The 20,069-nt window shown below is 39.5% G+C and overlaps 2 protein-coding genes across 5 annotated transcripts in view; both read left to right on the top strand.

Annotated features, from left to right (window-relative positions):
- The window catches only part of mgl (Megalin), a 141,634-nt gene that overhangs the window by 53,029 nt on the left and 68,536 nt on the right, over nucleotides 1-20,069 (top strand). The gene's annotated exons all lie outside the window — the stretch shown is intronic.
- Nucleotides 889-1,286, top strand: CG44815 (uncharacterized protein; the record flags this gene model as incomplete). Its single annotated transcript, NM_001298127.1, has 1 exon — nucleotides 889-1,286. Exon 1 carries the CDS (start codon nucleotides 927-929, stop codon nucleotides 1,284-1,286), a length of 360 nt encoding a protein of 119 aa, NP_001285056.1. The 5' UTR covers nucleotides 889-926.

Here is a 20,069-nt window from a genome sequence, read left to right as displayed (position 1 = left end):
AAATGCAACTGGGAAACTGAGAAAAATTCGACATTTTTTTTAATTAAATCAATTTATATGAAAAATAGTTTGTATTATAATTTAATATAAAAGCGATTAAAAATTCGTATAAGGACAAAATGGCAAATTGCTCATTTTTCATAAAATCAAGTATACGCCCTGTTGGCTTTGGTATTGCAAATTTGAGCTGGTTACTCACCCTTTGCATTTAAATATCACGCGTATTTTTTTTTTGAACATCTTGTCCACGATCCTCCACAATCAATTCAATTTCGCTTTTTGGAAAATACTTAGTATTTGACACTTTGGCTTATTGAAATAATTGAATTTGGAACGAGATCGAATGTTCGATCGTCCGCTTGGATCGCAGTTGCAGTCGACCTTATAAAGTGGGTTGTGGATTGTGGGTGGGGCTGGGGACGGGTATGTGGGGGATATGAGGCGGTGGATGCTGATGCTGATTTAATTAGGCACTCGAATTGTGACTTTTGCTCATTTTCAGCACGTACCGAAGCCAACGGCCGATGGCCAATGGAAAATGCAACTGGCTCGCATTGAGCCCGGTTATGACCGACCCGCCGAGCACAGTGGTTCAAGGTCCATTAGCGGCGGTGTAAATGGCAAAACAACCGGTGTAAAATGATTGACTGCCTGCGTTTGCTCACATATTTGTAGATTTTTGTTTACCTTTTTTTTTATTTTGTCATGCATTTTTAAGTTATGTTTTTGTGTTTTATTTTTATTTTTCAACTTTGGTATGCAATTTCAAGACTCTATGCCACACCTCTTTCAACTTATTAACTTTTAATTGAGATGAGAGCATTATCTAAGCGCCTTAGTGACTGATTTTTATTGGTTATATGTTTTATATATTTTAGCATATGTTCCACATATTGTCCTCTTGATTTAAGTCAATTTGACCCAGTATGCGAGAAGTCTCTGCAATTTTCTGCAACCTGGCGCTTTTGTCTGGATTCCCATTGTCAATATGGCAGCTATTGGGTCTCCAGTCGGCGGCGGTCTTCGGTCTCCGGTCTCCGGGAGTCTCTGTTCGTCTCCTGGAGTCTCCGGTCCCTGGTCTCTGGTCTGTGGTCCCTGGTCATTCACATTATCGTTGCATGTGCCGAGAGGTAACCCCGCATGGGTGTGTTCGTTCATCTTTATTTCTTGTGCGTGCAAAAATTCAACAATTGCAGAAATTGAAACTTTTGCCTCTTGCCGTTGTTGCCACACACAGAAACATTGAAAGAAAACTTTCAGACATGAAAATCGTAAAAATAAAATGAAATAAAATAAAATGTGCACACGTTTGCCTGTTTCTGTTTTCAGTTTTCAGTTTTGCTGCTTTCTGTTTCTGTTTCTGTTTTCGTTTGAGTTGGAGTTTGTGCCCTGCAGACAGACGCTTAATATGCCAATGCACTTTTTCCGACGGGACGGAGTGCTTTTCCAGATCCGGATCCCATATGCCCCCATACCCTGGCCCATTCACATCACCTCGTGTTCTGACTCACATTTGTGTTTATTTAATCTTTCACCGGCAAAATTGATATGCCCAAGTAATAAACAAACATCGCTGGGCAAAAGGAAAAAATATGAAAATAACACAAATTGAAATTTATGTTTCAATATTTGCTTAATGTCTCAAGAAGCGGTTTCTCTGTGGCAAGTGGCTGTTTGTGCTGCACAACTCAAATCGATTAAATTTTAAAGGGTGCTAAGTGCTCGCTTTTAGCAGATTCATTCCAGCTGCTTTGAACTAAAACTTGAAGTTACTTTATAGTTTACAAAATGAGTTTTGGTTTTTATTGAGGTGATATTCGCATCTAGATTGTAGAGCTGTTTGTTTTTCATAAGTTAATTTAATTAGCTTAATTGATAACTTGTTGCATAAAATAACTGGCTTATCTTTGAATTCTCATTTCTTTAGTTCAATAATCAAATGATGCCTTATCTCCATGCCTTTTCTACTTAAAAAATATTTAAATGCTTATTGTTAAACTCTTTTTCTCATCATTAATTTCGTGTTTATACCATGCTTTCACATATCAAGCATACGCCGTGTGGTGCATTATGAGGAATATACTGCTTTTCGCTGACTCATTCTGAGCTGCTCTTTCAGTGAATTTTTGTTGCCTTGCCACATTTTATTTGGTTTTACTTGGTTGCCCTTTTGTTTGCTTGTTTATTTGTTCTTTATATATATATATATATATAGATGTATATATTTGTGGCCCCACTCTGGACATATTTTTTTTTTTTTGTTTACTTTTTTACGTAATTTGCGCACAATTTGCAGTTCATTGTTTTTAAAAGAGAGAGAACGAGGGAAAGGAAGAGTAACCGAAGTGTGCCTCATCAGGACATGGTTGAACCCACTCTATCAGCCCATTTTTTGTGTGGAGAGAAGGGAGCACTTTAACCCATGTTGCCAACTACCCTACTGATTTTCGCCCCTTTCTTCGCATTTTTCTTCCTTTCTCTACGGGCTTTTCTGCCCAGAGTTTCATTCTTGGGCTCCTCATTTGTCTGTTGTTTATTTTTTTCAGCCTCAAATGAGTCTGTTTTATATATTTTATGTTATATATGTATGTACAAATAAACGTATACATATTTTCTACCATAGGTCCATGGAGAGTGTGTGCGTGGGAACAAGGACAAGTTGCGGCTTCTGCGGGGCAATTTCTCTGCTACTTTCTCAAATAATCATTTCAATGCAATTTTTATATAATTTTTTTCTCCACTCTCTCGCTTTGCTAATCCACTGTTGACATGCAATTTGATTCAATTATCATGATTTTGTTTGAGTGTGTGCAGTCTCCTCCCCTCCTTTTTTCTTTTTTTTTCTGTCGCAGTTTTTCCTCGGCTCTTTTTTTTTTTTTTTGTTGTTTTCTTCTTTCAAGAAGCGTGGGAAATTTAACAAGCTTTTGGCTGATTTTTCCCTATTTTTTCCCTGTTGTGTGTGTAACTCATGCAATTATTCAATTTGTGGCCAGCCATTAGGGCAACAGAACTGAGAAAAAAAAAAAAAACGTTAGCAAAATTTGTAATTTTCCCTGGGTGCCACTAATTAGTTCCGATTACCCAAGATATATGTTGTTTTCCACTAAACTGGTTTTCACTGTACCAAATGGATTTACAACTAAGCGATGCGTGAATACGAAATTAAAATCAAATTTTAATGCCTTTTTGTCGTAATTTTTTGAGCAATTAATCGTTTCACTCTTAATGATTATGCTCAATAGCTGTCTCTGTCATTATCTGTGCAGCCATCTCGCTTACGCACTCGCTTGTTTGTTGCATTAATTAATCATTGCTGACATCACGCATACGCAACGTCTGCTGCATATGCAACTTTTGGGCGGGGGAAATTGCAAACACGAATGGCAACAAAAAAAAAAAAAAAATCAAATTAAATTCAAAAGAAATGGAAATTGAACAATAAATATTAAAACTCTTTTAAAAGCATTAAAAAAAATTCCAGTATTTTAATTATATTAGATATTTTAAATTACCAAAAAATAGGGGATTCATTTATCTAAATTTTACTCAAAAATTTTGTTTTCCAATTAAGTCAGAATAATTTACGCTGTGCCTCAAACAGATTTCGCATAAGATTGAAAGCTCTGCCCGTATTATCCCTCTCTTTCTTTCGTAATATCCCCCTCTCCTTCTGGCCAAAAATTGCTTTGGCGTCGCATAATCGCCGCAGTGTTGCAACAAGAATAACAGCGAAAATCCCATTTCCCCAGTAAAAGTAATTTCTATGCAAGGCCAACAACAGCAGCCGCAGCAAGTGCGAACGAGATGGATGCGGCGAGGAAGTGGGATGGTGAGAGGTAGAGTGACAAAACGGCACTTTTGGGCGAGCATATTTATGATGTGTGGTGCGAGTGAGTAAGAGAGTAGAAAAACCTTTGCATGTGTATCAAATAATTTAAAAGGCAAAAAAAAAAGAAGCAAACAACTAGGAATCTAATAGAAATCCGCACGAAAAAATGGTAAAAGAGAACGCAGAAACGGAAAAGATCAAAAGGGGTCAAAGGACCCATTATGGTCATGAGAAGAGGATTTTGTCTAATTGAAAATGAAATTATGCAGCTAAGCTTCATTAGTAATATTGTTGCTATTAAAATATTTTTATATCTATGTATGTAATATATTTACTAAGTGCCATTATACCTTAATACACTTTGAGCCGAGAAATCGATTTAGACTCAAAGAGCATAATTCTAACCTGCCAGGACACTTGAGATCGCTTGCTGTTTTCGACAAAATCCCGCTATCACATTTCTTTGCACCAGCGAATGGAAAAAGAGAAAGGAAAATGTATTCGACCATCAAATGACGCTGCACATTGCAGATTCGCTTTTCCGCAAAACGCACACACACACACACATACACACACCGAAATTTAGTATCGCATAAAAATTGCAGAGAAATACACACGGAAAACATGACAGGACGAGCACGAAGGAACTGCAAAAGGAGCGGATAAAACGAGGACAACAAAGTGAACACTGAATGGACAACGCTCTTGTCCACTTTCCAGCACATGGGAGGTGGGAGGTGGGAGGTGGGAGATGGTTGTGTGGGTGAAGGGGGAGCTTTGTGTCCCAAAGCAGCTTAACAACTCAAACATCCTTGGGAAACCCGAAAAACGCCCAGCACAGCCCACCACCCACAAACCCAATAACTTTGGGGCCAGTCAAAGTCGAGGCGTTTGTCGCCGAAACGAATTTGTGTGTCACTCAGCAAATAAGTCGCACACACAACACTCAAAGGGTGTGTGTGTGTGTGTGGCCAAAAAGGGGGGGGGGGGTGGAGGGTGGCTGTTAAGGGGTTGACAAAATGGGGTAGGGGGTATCAGGAGGTGTTGACATTGCCCAACTCGATACGTTGTTGCCCAAAACGGAGAGACGACCACCACATTTTCCCTCAATGCGGCTCAATCGAAAATGGCTTGCACAACAAATGGAGTAGAAAAATAAAATGAAATTGAAAATAAGGGGTTAAATTTACCTGATTGTTATGCCTTTTCTCACCATGTAATGGAATCCATAGAGTTCACTTTAATACTCAACTGTAAATCTTTACAACTAATATGTGTTTGTTTGAATAGCCCTATTTTCAGATACTTGTTCCCTTTGGGAAGTGATGCAATTTTAACTGTAATAAACTTAAGCTTTGAATAATAAAATAGAAACATTGCTGCACTATTCACCTAAGCAAACAGGATAAGTCATCCGATAAAAGAGCTTAGCCAGCTTATAGTCCACAATTTTTTTTTTTTTTTTGTTAAACTTAAGCATTTGCAATACCCCAGACAGTTATGGCCAGAGCAAATGCCTCGTTTTTATTCCCAACATGTATACATTTGGCAAATCCCTAAACCGAAGTCGAAAATTATTCGATTATTTGCACGAAAGGGGGAAAAAAGTGAGCTCAATCGATTTGAATAGTCAATGTCTCGGTGGAATTTGCAAGCTGAATATTTCCAACTGATATTAAGCATTAATATAGATTTCTGTGTGAATGAACTTCATTTTGTGTGAGCTGTGTGCTGTGAATTCCACCGAGATGGTCGTCGTCCCATTTCTGTATGTTTTCTTCTTGTTATCCTTTCGTCTCGAGTATCAAGGATATGTCCGAAGTCAAAAACATTTAGTTGCAGAGTGCTGTAGACCGCAAATTAAATGGAAATAAAATGCATTCCCTCTCGGCGCTAGCAAGTAAATAAAAATGTGTATATATAAATAGAGGTGCATTTATTTATACTCGTATAGAGTGACAGGCGGTCGAAAAGCCCCAAAAGCCACCTCTCCGTTCCTTTTCGACCGATATATGTATGTATGTACATGTATGTACAGGCATGCATAGATATACATATGTGACACACATAGACGAGTGGAGAAGTTTCGAGCAATTCTTTTTAAGCGTTTTTCCTTGTTTGTGTATATTTACCTTTGGGATTTATGAGATTAGTTGCAGACGCACACAGATGCACACGCACGGTGACTGCAAATGAAAAGCAGTTTGCAATTGCTTTGAATGCAAGCAGAAAAATATTTAATACAGCTCACAGCACGCACACAGGCACACGGACACACAGACGGGGCGGAAAGGACACGAAGACATTGCACAAAGGACACGCGCACACACACACGTAGGCACACACACACGCACACACTGACAGCCAGACGCATCGGCACACAGACAACTTCATTTCAAGTGCAGCGAAGCGCGCCTTTTTAGTCGCAGACAAATGTCCATGTGGCTACAGTGAGCACAAGCAGTTGGTGAACCTAAAATTTATTGATACAGAAAAAAATTGAAAGTTGGGGTCAGAAGCACAGTTATAGGGAAAACAAACAAACTGAATGATTTTATATTGCGCTAGCTTGCAATTTCACTTGTTTTTTAGTCTAGCCTAAACTTGGGCTCTACTGTCAATAGTAGGCAGACCCCTTTGTGACCACACTCTGTGCACATTTCCCTGGCAATGACAGAGCAACAGTGAAACATAAACGCTCAGGAGTAAATTCTATGACAATTTGTGCAGTCCGTTCTCCATTTCACTTATTGTTCTTCTTCGATTTTTCATTGCCCAATTTCTCAGGTTCCCAGTTTCCTGCTCCCTGCTCCCTGCTCCCTGCTCCCTGCTCCCTGTTACCTGTTCCCTGTTCCCTCCGGTGCTGTGAGCCCGAAAATCGAAGATTACACTTGGATTCCCATTGTTTCTGGTGCTCTGTGAGAAAACTAATTAGGTTTATGCAAACGGAGGGACGGACAAAATCGATTTAATTCCCTACTGTCTAAAAATCGTACGCAAATTGCACATTATTGCTTAGAAATGGTAGAAATTACTTGCAAGCGAATTCCATTAACAATCACCATTTGCTCGCAAACACATAAACCGTAATTACTTTGATGTTCATGCATTAATTAAACCAAATATTCATACATATGTTATCCTTTTCATTGCAGGTAAAAAATCTTTACATAACGAATCTAACTATTTCCAATTAAGCACACAAATACTACACATGGGTATGTGTGTGTGTGAGTTTATTTGCTTTAATAGGTAAGTTAAAACCATTTGCATATTTTCCCACTTTGAGCAAGTCATATCGATATCGAACGAATCGAACGAAAATCCTGTTCGACAGTGCAATCGAACACAATTTAGTGCACCCTTTCCCCTCTCTTTCTATTACCAGCGATTCTCCCTTTCGCACTTCTGCGCGAAAATTTTTAATTAAGCCAAAAAAAAAAGGGAAAGGCAGTCCTTGCTCACTTTCACAAAAATTTTCGAGATTGGGAAGAAATTATGCCAACTGAGATTTAATAGGAAAGCAACTTTATATAATAAAATCTAGTTTTTTCTTAAATCGGAAAGCAGTAAGTTTTTCTGTTTGATTTTTAAAGAGCTGTGTTTTTTTTCTGATACCTAAGCTTTTTTTTTCCAAGTGCACAATCGAGTGCGAAATTTGCTTAGCACCAACAGTGACGACGGCGACTGGAAGTCAAAGAGGAGTCAACAAAAGCGGTTGACTTACTTTGACATTAGCACTACGCGTTTGAGAAGGACTCGAAGCAGGCGAAAGAAACGGCACGATGGCGTGCAACAGAGTGCGCACTAGTGATTTCGATGGCACGTCAAAGTCAATGGCAGGAAAAGGAAAAGGACTGAATTCATTTCGCTTCAACGATGACAGACGTTTAGCTGTCCAAGGCGAAACATATAAATAAACTGCAAATTGAATTGACCGAAAATTGAGTAAGCCGAGAAATATGGGAACTCGATTCCCGTAAGGTTTCTTGGCCAAAACTGAAATCGATCTTTTCCTGAATTCGAAAAGGGTTTGGGCAATTCATCTTGGTTGGTAAATAAATGTAATGTTTTACTGTTCATTACATTCGATTACCATTTTTAACATGTATTTATGATTTCAGTGTAAGACTCACTGACCACATTGATGGCGTTTAAAATAACTCCTAAATTAAATGTTACTTGATTCTCCTTTGTTTACTGGAAAGTCGATCCTTTGGCTAGAAAAAATCGTTTTTCTTCTTGGTCTGGATTTTGGTTCCGCCTTTGTTTCTCTGCCAATTTGGCGTAATTGCTCGAATTCGTTGCATATTTTTATTTACTTGTGCAAATGTTATTCGCCCTTAAACTTTTGCCGACCTAAAAGATTTCCCAAGTATTTTTTCCTTCCCGAAGACTTCTTCCGACTTTCGTCCTGCCTTTTTTGTCTGCTCCTGTCAATTGCTTTGTCTTTGCCATTTGCCATCTACAAATTTCGACCGAAATCAAAGTGCAATTTATACAGACCGGCCAAGCTTTGGCATTGGAAGATTATGGCCGGCCTGTTCGTCATCCGGTTGGCCCGGATTCATTTGTTGCATTAACACAATTGCCAATTAATAATGACCAGGACTAAGAGGATATAAACGGGGATTTGCGGGCCAAGCGAAAATCGTTGCCTACTTGGGGGCGCTTCGCAGTGTGACAGGACCGAAATCCATTTCGGTTATTATTACATTGCCCTTTTGCACCTGCCAGCCAACAGCTGCTATTGTTGTTCTTGTCCGCTCTGACAAGTAAATTAAAATTCAAAACAATTTTGTCTATGGCAAATTCCATTTTATGACCATCAAAATTTATGCAATAAATATAAACCAAAATTTGTTGCCAACAATGTGAATGAGATGGCCAAACGCAAACAGAAAGGGAGAGTCTATGGAGTGTGACAGAGTTAACTGCTAAAGTGAATGGCCACAGTGCACTGAAGAAAGAAAAAAACAAAAATAATAATAGATTAGTGCGTGCTAAAAAATTAAAAAATTATTCAAAGAAAATATGAAATATATGGTAATATGATGGCTAGATTTTAATTAATTATATTAATATTTAATATGAGCTTAAAGCTGTGCCATCGTAAATTTTATACTAAATACCGTTCATTATTTGTATAGCCATACAATTGAATAATCAATAAGGTGTAAAGTTGTAAACTGACTTCACAATTATTTAAAAAAAAAAAAATAGCATGATTAAAAAATCATTTTTGATTTTTTGTTAAATAATTGCAGCTTATAAATATGGTATTATATTATTAAGCATTGTTTCAATTGCAGCGAGTATTAAATTATGTATATATATATATATATATATATTTATATTATACCATGCACTGTGCAAAGGGTGAAAGTGTAAATAATGCGATTTAAAAAAGAAAAGACTTGCAAAAAAGCGATTGCATGTTTTACGAGCAATTAATAACATTTTTTTCTGTGCAAACTGCACACACATTGGGAAAAGTAGCAAGCAAAGCAGCAACAACATATGCATAACCTGTGCTCCGTCTCTTTCTACCGATCCGCCCTCCATTCCCTTCGCGCCCCTTTGCCACCACTCTTTCTGCTACATTGAGAGGCGTGTGCAAGCAGATAACGTTGGCATTACGTCAGGATAACGTTGAAATTACATTTTTCACACAAGGAATGTCAGCTGTTCTGGCTTTTTCGTCGAGTGGGCCGATTTGGGAAATGGGCGGTGGGCGGTGGGCGGTGGGCGGTGGCAGGCGAAACGTATGGGGGGGCGGAAGTCGGTTGCAGTGCGGCATTGTACAGCTGACGACTGACCGTTCCACATGCAAATTTACTTGCAGTTGCAGCAAAAACACATAACTGTTAAAGTTAAGCCACGTCCAACTGGTTTCTCGCCTCGTAATAAGAGCGAGAGGGAAAGAAGAGCAGGCAGTGTGACCAGACTGGCAAAAGTGATGTGACCAAGGCCATATAAAAAGCAAACGTTTATTTAATAGTATGTACAATATTATATATAATAATATAGCGTAATAAATTAACGTGACAGTTTTGCAGCACACATTTATTTTTATTCTGCTTATTCTGTATTTTAATATTTTGTCGATTTTTAAATGAAATTTTCGTTATTGTTATTCTTTTTTTTGGGCATTATTTTGTGCAATCAATCTATGTTAAATATTAAAATTTATTACATATTAAATCATGGCTTTTCGGTCATACTGCCAAGCAGACCGCAAGAAAGGATGGAAGTGTCTGCTTGGGCCGCCGCAACGAACATGTCCAGAAGTACAGCACAATATGCTGAGCACACGCTGCAACACACACACACACACACACACACACATACATATACACATACATATCCTTTTTGGTCCTGCGACGCCCTTGGCTTTGGCTCTTGCCTCGTTTAGGGCTCTTTTGCTTTACGAGGGGATCGGGAGCGGAATTGAAATAGAGTTTAAAAGCTGGTGTTCTGGACTCCGTCGACCTGTGGCTCTCTGTGTGGCACATAAAGTGCATATTATTTCTATAATAATTTCACCTTTTTTTTGGCCCAGCTTGTGTGCCCGGCTTCAGGAGCAGAGATGCTTTCAAGGATTTGCAGTCAGGACTCGTTTTGGGCTCACCGTTGCCTTCTTTCGTTTCTCCTTTTTCGACTATGCCAACTTTTGTTTTGGCGCTGCTCTTCTCCAACTCTTTTGCATGCCAAACCATAAATGTGCGAATTAAAATATAAAATGCAATTTACTTTCCATGTGGCTGTGCACCTGTGCGGCTTTCCTCTACGCCCCCCGCCCGCCTTTTACCGGGCTCACGGGGCGTATGTGGAATGCGCCTGAGGCTTTGGCTAGACTTTGGCGAATAGTTTTGTGAAAACATTCTTTGGAAGTTTGTTGCACATTTCCCAAAAGTTTGCCCGAGTGGGCAGTAAAATTTGAATTTCCTCTAAATGATCATAAGTATTAGATATGATGGTGTATATTATTTATATAATTTCTAAACTTTGAATGCACTTCCAAGCAATTTTCAAGTCCCTTGATATTATCCATTTATTATTATTGTGTTTTCATTCATATTTGCTTAGTGTTTTCTTCTTGAGTGCTTGTCAACTTTTCTCTGCCTACTTTTGGGCAACCTTCTGGCATGCACTTTCTGGCTTTAATTTAATTGATGGAATTATATTAATGAATTGATTGATGGCCATTTGAATGATGAAGAAGGTCAAGAGGACGCTTGACTTCCTTCGCTTTTCCGACGCTTTCCTCCGGATGAAATCCCAAGAAATAATGAAAATCATTCAACAGCTATTTCAATTTCATAAACTTGAAGACGCCACAAAAGACTCATCTGTCGGTATGGAAATCTCTTCAGTCACTTGCAATTAATTCGATTAAAAGCCTACGCAAAAAAAAGGACGTTGATTCGCATATTTGCCTAGGATTCAGTTCAATGAGGTCGATTTGAGTGAGGGATTTCGCTGAGCTATCGCAAAATATTCGCCATACATCAGCAGAAATAATGTGGACGTACTTGGCTCAACCTTTTCGCTCATTTGCGACGCGACTGCGGTCAAAGTTCAATGAAGCAAGCGCTTTCAACAGCAACAACAACATCGCGGCTAACAGCTGCCGCGTCAGCAGCGAAAGAGACAGCCTGAGGCGTTGCAAAAGAGACGGGGATAGTGGCTATAGCGGGAGACACAAACCGATTATCTGCCACAAAAATATGGCCGCTTCCGTAAAAATTGGCATGAAAAGGATTTCCGCTTGTCTGAGCATAGGGCATTTTCTTTATTCTTCTCTAGTTCGTCTTTTGTATACCTGAACGTTAGTGCACTGCAAGAATATTATTTAGTGTCACAAAAGCCATACGTGTAACAAAACAATATAAATTACGAAACTAATATCATCCATATATATCAACATATTAAATAATCAATTTAATAGTATAAGCAAACATTAATTTCGCACATACCATCCTTTCAAATTAAACAAAAACTATCACAAAGTTTTTCGTAAGAATTCGTTGAGTGGTTTTGCATTTTGATTTAGTTATTTTCCTTCCAATTCAAATCGAAACCAATCGCAGTCCCAGCACAAACCAATTTGCTATGAAAATTTCTCCTCTCTTTGAGTTCTGTTTATTAGCAAAACTCTGTCTGCTGCGCCCTTTCTTTACCAATTTTCCTACTCTTTTATTTGTGACCATCTATTCTTACTCCTTTTTTTTTACCAATATTTTCAAGGGGGCGGATTGTAAACTTCTGGGTTGGCTTTTCTCATTTGTTTTTCCATTGTCTGGGCCGCTTTAAATTTGACTTTGCCAACATATCGAATGGTTGTATATATGTATATATATATATATTTTTTTTTTTCTATTCTGATTCCTTCGATGCCTTGGTTTCCCCACCTATTTGTCTATTATCGATAACTTTAAATGGTTTTGTGGGAATTTCTTTGGCTAAATAGAAAATTGCTGTGGACGTACAATTCTCGCAAATGAAACTTTTGCTCGACTGGCCAGTGGAAAGAGATAGCCTGATAGCCGGCGGTCTGTGCGGCTATCAGAGAGAGAGAGGGACGATGGACATATGTGGCGGGACTCGAACTCAACTTCAATTTCAACGTCATTTTGTATCAATTACCTTTTAACAAGTTTCTATGGGCAGAAGCCCGCTCCTTTCAAATTTGAAGGGGTTTTCCCTGCACGCACATTTCAAATATTTTAGTGCATTTTTACTGGATTTCAGCTTTCGTTTCTATGTTTTTTTTTTTTTTTTTCGTTTTATTTGGTTGAAACGGAAACGGCAGCAGCAGCAAAACTTTTATCACGTATTGACGGTTGAGTGCCCCAAACGCTTTGACCCCCCCAATGACCTATGCCACCAACTCCTGTTCGTTGGCACAGTGAGTGCTGACTAAGCTGCACTAATTCGGATTTTAATATTGGGATTTTAGGTGCTTTAAGGCTATTTACTTGTGCCACTTTATGATGAACACATAACGAGCAAAATGCAAGAGAAGGATAGTTAAACATTAAGATCCTTTTTTTTTTAAAACACTAATTTCTCAGGAAATGTTAGCATTAGTGAGTAGTGACTGTGGCTTAAGGTCCAATCTGCGCTTAATGTATCTTTTCGAACTTATATTCTTGGCTCTTCGAGTGTACAGTAGGGTTTAAATATGGATTATAGTATGGATTATTAATAGTAGTTTTACAAGTGCTAAGAATTTTTTAGTTTTGTACATTTACATTAGAGCTGTTTTCACTCTGAGAGTTGCTCTTTATCTCTACTTAACTGTTCCCCCTTATTTGCTCCCATTTTATTCACTTCAACGAGTGCTCACTGTGCATAGGTGAACGGGAGTTTTCAAGTGCATAAACGGTTAGATTGCTGTGAAAAGTTTTGGGTGCCCTCGTGACCCCCCTTTTCCGTGCACTTCCTTTTTCCGAAGGGAGGCGGCATGGGGCGTCGGAAAAAGTTTTTTTTTTGTTGTTGTTGGAAACGTTTTCAGCTTGAGCGGCAATGCGGCCGGCGTCAACGGCTCCTTAGCCTAAGCTGCCCCGCCCACCGACCTCCAGCCCCTTTTTTTTCCACTAGTCACCTTTAGCACTAAGCCCTGCGTCTCCGAAAAACTAACGCCCCATTTTTCCAACCCACTTTTGTGTTCGGTGAAAAGAAGTTTGCGAAGGCAAGCGTCCATTAAGTGTTGCCATCCCTGTCGCACACTCTGTTGCCCTCTCTTTCTGCAGTTAGTTTGGCCAAGGAAAGCGTTTAAATGAAATGAATTTCCAAGTTGTTGCTGTTTGTCTGCTTTTCCAGCTTAGCAGCGCAGGAAAGTATGCTATGGAAATTAGGAATACCCTTAAAAACGGATTTTATCTCTCCTCAGCGCATATATTATGCATATTCCCGATCAGCTTTACTGGAAAAATGGATAACTTTAAATAAGCTATTTATATTACATTGAGGCAATAATATTTAGTCAGCAAATAAGCGTATTTGAAATACTTAAATCTAAGGACAACTTGTGATATTTTTTGTTCTCTCCTCAGATCTTAAGAATAGTTTCCAAGGACATTCTGGGTCCAGGGTATTTTTGAAAAGAGTCCCTTTGCCGGTGGATGGTCACTTGTTTCTGTTCGTCTTTGTTTACCGACTTTGTTTATGTATTTTAACTATGCAGCCTGGCAATTATTTCAATTAGTTCATTATGTTGCCTGATTGACTTGCACTTGCCTCCAGTACACACAACTATGTGTGGCAACACTGGGGCAACTTGGACATGAAGGAGGCGGCCACTGGGCGGAGTCCTCGGGCAACTGGGAAAAACTTTCTCCATTGCCAGCTCTTCAGTGCCTGGTCCACACGGAATCCCTTACGGGACACGCACCAAAGCCCAAAAGTTGTTTGTTAACAAGCACAATGTGTTAATTTAATTACAAGAACAATAAACATGAACGCAAAATAAAATAGATTGCAATAAAGTCGAGTAAAATACGAATAAAGAGAAGAAAAAAGCAGCAACTATCCTATAAAACTTGGCTAATTAAAGCGATTGGCTAAGTGAAAAAGTAAAATGGGTTTGCTTTTAACTATGGCAAAAAAAAGGGAATATTCGTATTAATCACAAAATGGCTTAGATAAAAGCTTTTTTTTTTTAAAGAATTTTTAAATCCAATGAAAATCCTGGATGCAGAATCCTTTAAAATTGACAACTGAAAAAAGGCATCAGTAAATTGGCACATTTCACATTTTTTTTTTTTTTTGCTTTTCAATCGTTTTTATTTTTCTATCCTGCATGCATTTATTTTAGGCACATTTTAGTTACGCCTGAACAATTCAAATACTCGTTTTCCTTCTCGTTCTCTCTGTGATTCCCTGTAATTATCAATTTGTCCATTTGAAAATTTCCCTTAATTGGTGGCAATTAATTTCCACGCTAATTAAAATGTGACCAGCACACACACACACACTCGTTTGCACACACAAAAAAGAAATGCAAATGTAAGAGAAAATTAAAAATAAAAAAAAGGGAGAAACTGTGAGCAGTGAAATTTGAAAATCAAATCGGGAAAGCTGTTGCTGCTGATGACGATGGCGGTTCTGATTGCTGGCGGCATTTAACTGCAACAATTACGCCAGCAACATGCAACATTAGCGCTGCCCGGCGGCAATTACACTGCCTTACCATACTCAGCATCCCGAAACATCCTGAGCATCCTTGGCATCGTGGCAAGCATCCTTCTAGCAGCCCCGAAAATAATTCGTGCTCAGCCCGCAACCCACATCCTCTAGCCTTTTTATGATTATTTGCATTATTATGGGCCCCGCACAGCCTCCACGGAAAATTGCCACGCCAACCACATGGGCGCACCGCCAGCACCACTTGCCCTTCGCCCTTCGTCCTTCGTCCTTCCTCCCCACGACCCCTGTGCAACTTCCCAGCCAGAACCACCCACTGGAGCCATCCAAAAACCACCCAAAACCACCCAATCCAACGCCCCAATTGGCAACGCTTGGCTAATTTTCATGTAAGGCTGCCGCCTTGTTGATGTTGTTATTGCCGCTGCCTTGCAAGGACATCGCACAGTGGTGCCGCTTATTGCGATCATTAAATATTTTATAGATATTAATTATAATAAAAATATGTTCAAATACTGTTCCAATGCCAGCTTAACTCAACTTCATCTAATATTAATTGCTTATAATTTTTATCACTATTTGCACCACTGTGTCTTGCCCCTCTTCTCTGCCTTTGCCTCTCACTGTGTATCTTCTGCTACTTCTTGTTGTTCTTTCTTTGGCTTCCGTTTCTCGTTGCTGCGTGTTGCTGCTGTTGCTGGCTGTTGCTACTGTTGCTGTTGTCCTGGCTCATGTGCAATGCCTTTGTAATCACGCTAATAACTTGACTTTCGAAAGTAATTAGCCACATAGCGCAGTGAGTGAAAGAGACGGTTGGCGAGGCCAGAAGGAGACGGAGAATTGCCTGTCATGTTGCTGTTGCTGCTGCTGTTGGTGTTGCCGCTGCCTGCCTGCCTTCATGTTCTTGTCCCGCCCGATTCACATTTGCTATTTTTGGTAATTTGACTAGCAAAACCAAACAACCAGGCCCAGCTCCGCTTCGGTTTTGGCTTTTGGGCCTAGGTCCTTGGTCCTGAGCCTTGGCCCATTTGCCAGCTTCCACCCACCGAACAGCACCCACCAAAACACCAAAACACCCATTCACCAACACAGCAACCCGCCGCAGACCGCCAAGCCAAGTGGGACGAAGGCAACACCAACAATTATTCCAAAATGGCCAACACTTGCCAGGAACATGACAAGTAACAAATGCATAAAGTACACACACAAACAAGCAAATCCACACACACACACACACACACACTCAAATTTCCAGAAGGCTGTTAAGATTTTTGTGAGTTGCCTACTTGTGTGGTCAACGAAAATATGTCTGCTTTTCGCAAATAGCAACACTGTTGTGTGTTCGTTTATTCGACAATTTCAAAGATTTTTGCAGATATTTTGCACCTGACTTGATGCACAAATAGCTAGATAAATTGTGAAAATTGCATGGCAGCCAAGCTAAATCGAAGAAACAGAACAAGATATGAGTATGCACTGCTTAGGCATCGATGACAGCAGCAGCATTTGATAAAAATGCAATACAAGTGACGAGGGAGGAAAGCAAAATGAAATTGCAGCTATAATAACATAATAACAAGCAGCAGCTGTTGCCAAATCATTGCTAACAATATTGGTAACAATATTGGTAAATATATTCACAATCAAATGCATGGACATATCGATGCACTTTGATTAATTGAATCGCTTGATTGGAAGTAAAAGTCCTAATTACATCGATTAATCTCCCACTCGAAGTTGGTTGACAAATTTCTGTGTTACTTTTGTCGCCACTCTATCATCGGGATCGCAATTGACTGATAGATAATTAATTTTTCATGTGCTTGCACCTCTCCCCCTTCCCCACCACCACCCACTCCCCTTACCCCTACCCAACGAGCATTCTTTTTCCGCATTTTCATTTAAGCTTAAGTCGGCTTACAGACATTTTCCGACTCCCTTGCTCGCTGCTTTGCTGCTTTGCTGCCTTGCTGCCTTGCCGGCTTTTCCTTCTGGCCAAGAAAGATGATTTGCCAGATTTGCCGAGATTGATTGCTCTGTGCCTACTAATTAAATTTCCGTTTCTCACATTTATATATGTAAAATGTATTGATTTTATATATGTTATATGCTGAACTCAATTGTGGAACAACACAAAAGAGGCTTGTAATTTCATTTCATTTCAAAAAATGTAAGCAAACTTTTTTTGAAGTCAATTTTTCTACTAATGGCCCGCTGGGGCCATGTCTTGATCGCCCATTTCTCTCGGGGATTTGCACTTGGGCACTTGAACTGCTTTCGCTGGGCTGTTTAAGATCTGTCGGATTTGGGCTCTTATCACGCGGCCCCAAAAGATGGACAGCGGTCAATTTGGGGCGGCATTATAATGAAGCATTAATAATGGGTGGGTGGGCTTGGTTGGCAGTGTTGCAGCAACATCGTCGTTATCAACGTCATTATCGGCGTTATCAGCATCATCATTATCGGCTTAATCGCCATGATTCGCCAGCGGGAAGACGGAAAGAGCAATAGTGCCACATTATATTGTATGTATATGACACACACGGGGCCGAACCGAGATGAAGCTATGCAGTGTGGCAGCCACACCTGTGCCATTTTCCATTTCCATTTACCAGGCTTTGCCAGCCATTGCCGCTTTCCCGGCTTTCCCTCTCTGTCGCTCACCTTTGACCTGTTACCGGGAAATGGCCGCTTCACTTTATTACTGAACACTGAACACTGACTTCTGTCTCGTCTAGGCCGCAAAACTTAATTGCGCTTTAAATTTGTCTGTCTGTCGAGGGATATACAATATATGTACACTGCATACCTATATAAAATACCGAACATATATCCGAGAATATATTTATGTCCTATCCCCTGGTCTGTTTGTTTGTTTGTTTGTATGTGTTTGCTGGCGTTTGGTAAAAGTACTTTAAAATAAACGAGCAAAAAGCATATTCAACAACAGGCGCTACGAAATCTATGCCGCAAGCTAAAGTGCCACAAAAAAAAAAATATGTATATAAACTAGATCGAAGTGGAAATATGTAATACCCTTGAAAATCTATAGTTTAGGTAACTCTATATTTTAAATAGCAATCGATGTGTGGAGCATTAAAAAATAATGCACTCATTAAATATAAGCCAATCTGAACGTTTTGGGTCATTCGAACTGGCAATTGGAATCGCCAGCTTGGAAACCTGTGCAAACCTTGGCCAGGAATCTACAATCCTGGGAAAATTACGTAGGATCCGGGATCCATTTGTAGGCCGAGCAACCACAGCAAACTTCGCCTGGCCGTTGGGAATTCGATGTTGCCTCTGTTGACTGTCAACTTATATGTACATATGTATGTGGTGTGGCATGCGTGTATGTTTGTGTGTCGCTGCGAGTGTGTTAGTATGCTGCTGCTGTTGCAGGTTGCTGCTGTTGCTGTTGCTGCTGCTGCTGCCACTGACGATGATACTCGCATTTAAATTAACATTATTTGCATGCGGCGCTTACAGCATAAATTTCAGAGCTCTCCCCATCCCGTTCGCACAGCCCATGTGAGTGTGTGTGTGTATGAGTGTGCGTAAGTGTGCGAAGTGTGTGCGTGTGTGTTTGTGCATTGTTTGCGTTGCATATCATTCACACACCGCCACTCAATGGCAAAGTAAATTGCTTAAATATGGCACCCGGCGACAAGAACAAAAGCGAAATAAGAAAAACGCACACCCAAATTCGGCTGCTTCGTAGTGAAGTTTGGCAACCCTGGCAGGCAGAACGGACACTGTTTATTAGCTACTCTGTAGGGTTAAGCCCTCTGGGCTGCCACCCATTTTAATCCCCAGATAAGGCAGACATAAAGGTAAATTTAAGGCGCTGCAGCGTTGCCAAAATTCATTTTGCCATACGATGTAATAACAGCGTTCAATAAGCTGAACTCAATTTGCTGTAGGCTAGAAAGAGTGCCTGGAAGTAATTCATTTCTGAATGGCAACTAGGATTAGTATTGACTAATAAATTTCTTGATTCAAATAAATCTGCTCCATCTTGAAATTGTCCCTGAACCAATCTAGAGACGAAGGATATGTAGGAACATCTCACTTTGATGCAAACTCCATATCGAATTCCATCAGGGCTTAACAAAGGCGCCTGTTGGGGATCAGGCTACATTGAACACAGTAATTTTTCGCATTTCTCGCATTTTTCGCATTTTTTCTTTGTGTTGCAACAAACATTTTTCATTTCTCTGCAAACGATTAATTTTTACAAATATTATCCAGCAGTTAATGCACTCCATTAATGGAATCCAATTATGGAAAGAGATTCTGTGTACAAAAAATGGTTCAAGAGGTGGTTGGGCAATATAATTATAATAACTTAATCAGGTGGCGCTAGGGCAATAAACATTAAAAACATGCATAAGCCCGCAGGAGTGGTGAAACACCAGGTGTGGGCGAAAGACAGTTTACTGTATCATAATTTAGCCTGGTAACCCTTTTTTCTACCATAACCCCCTGCCCCGCTTGTGCACCAATGCAGTTTTATTGCGCACACTTTTTGCAGCTCGTTGGCGGAAAATATCATTATTAAATGCACTTGCTTCGCCTATAAATATAATTCTTATCGCATTACGTGGCCCAATATCCGCAGTGTTTTATCTCACCATCCTTGGCAACCCTGGCAGCAACAACATGCCACCCCCTGCTTATTTATGGCAATAATAAAGTTGTTGGCAACATTTTATGTGTTTTGCTTGCAAAAAGGAGTCAACAGATTTGCTTGTAATTAAAAATTTGTGTTTGGTACATGACCAGGGCAACTCTGGTTTATGAGTGGTTTAAAAAGCACACACACAAACAGTTGTGACAATTATTTAATGGTATTTCGCCTAGCAGAAAAATGTTTTTTTTTTGCTTAAAAAACATTAGATGCACATATATACAACTTATTTATATGTACATCGGCATGGTATTAGAAAGCAAAAATTTAATAATAATATTATATCTAAGAACATTTTAAATTCAATTTCAATGTGAAAGTGAAATTCAATTTTAAAGTTAAAACTGTTCTCAACGTTCATTTACTTTGGGGTCATGTGTGCCTTAGTGGTGTCTGTCT

The sequence above is a fragment of the Drosophila melanogaster genome, chromosome X (genome assembly GCF_000001215.4).
Source record: "Drosophila melanogaster chromosome X".
Classification (NCBI taxonomy): Eukaryota; Metazoa; Arthropoda; class Insecta; order Diptera; family Drosophilidae; genus Drosophila; species Drosophila melanogaster.
This window is presented reverse-complemented; position numbering and strand designations above follow the sequence as displayed.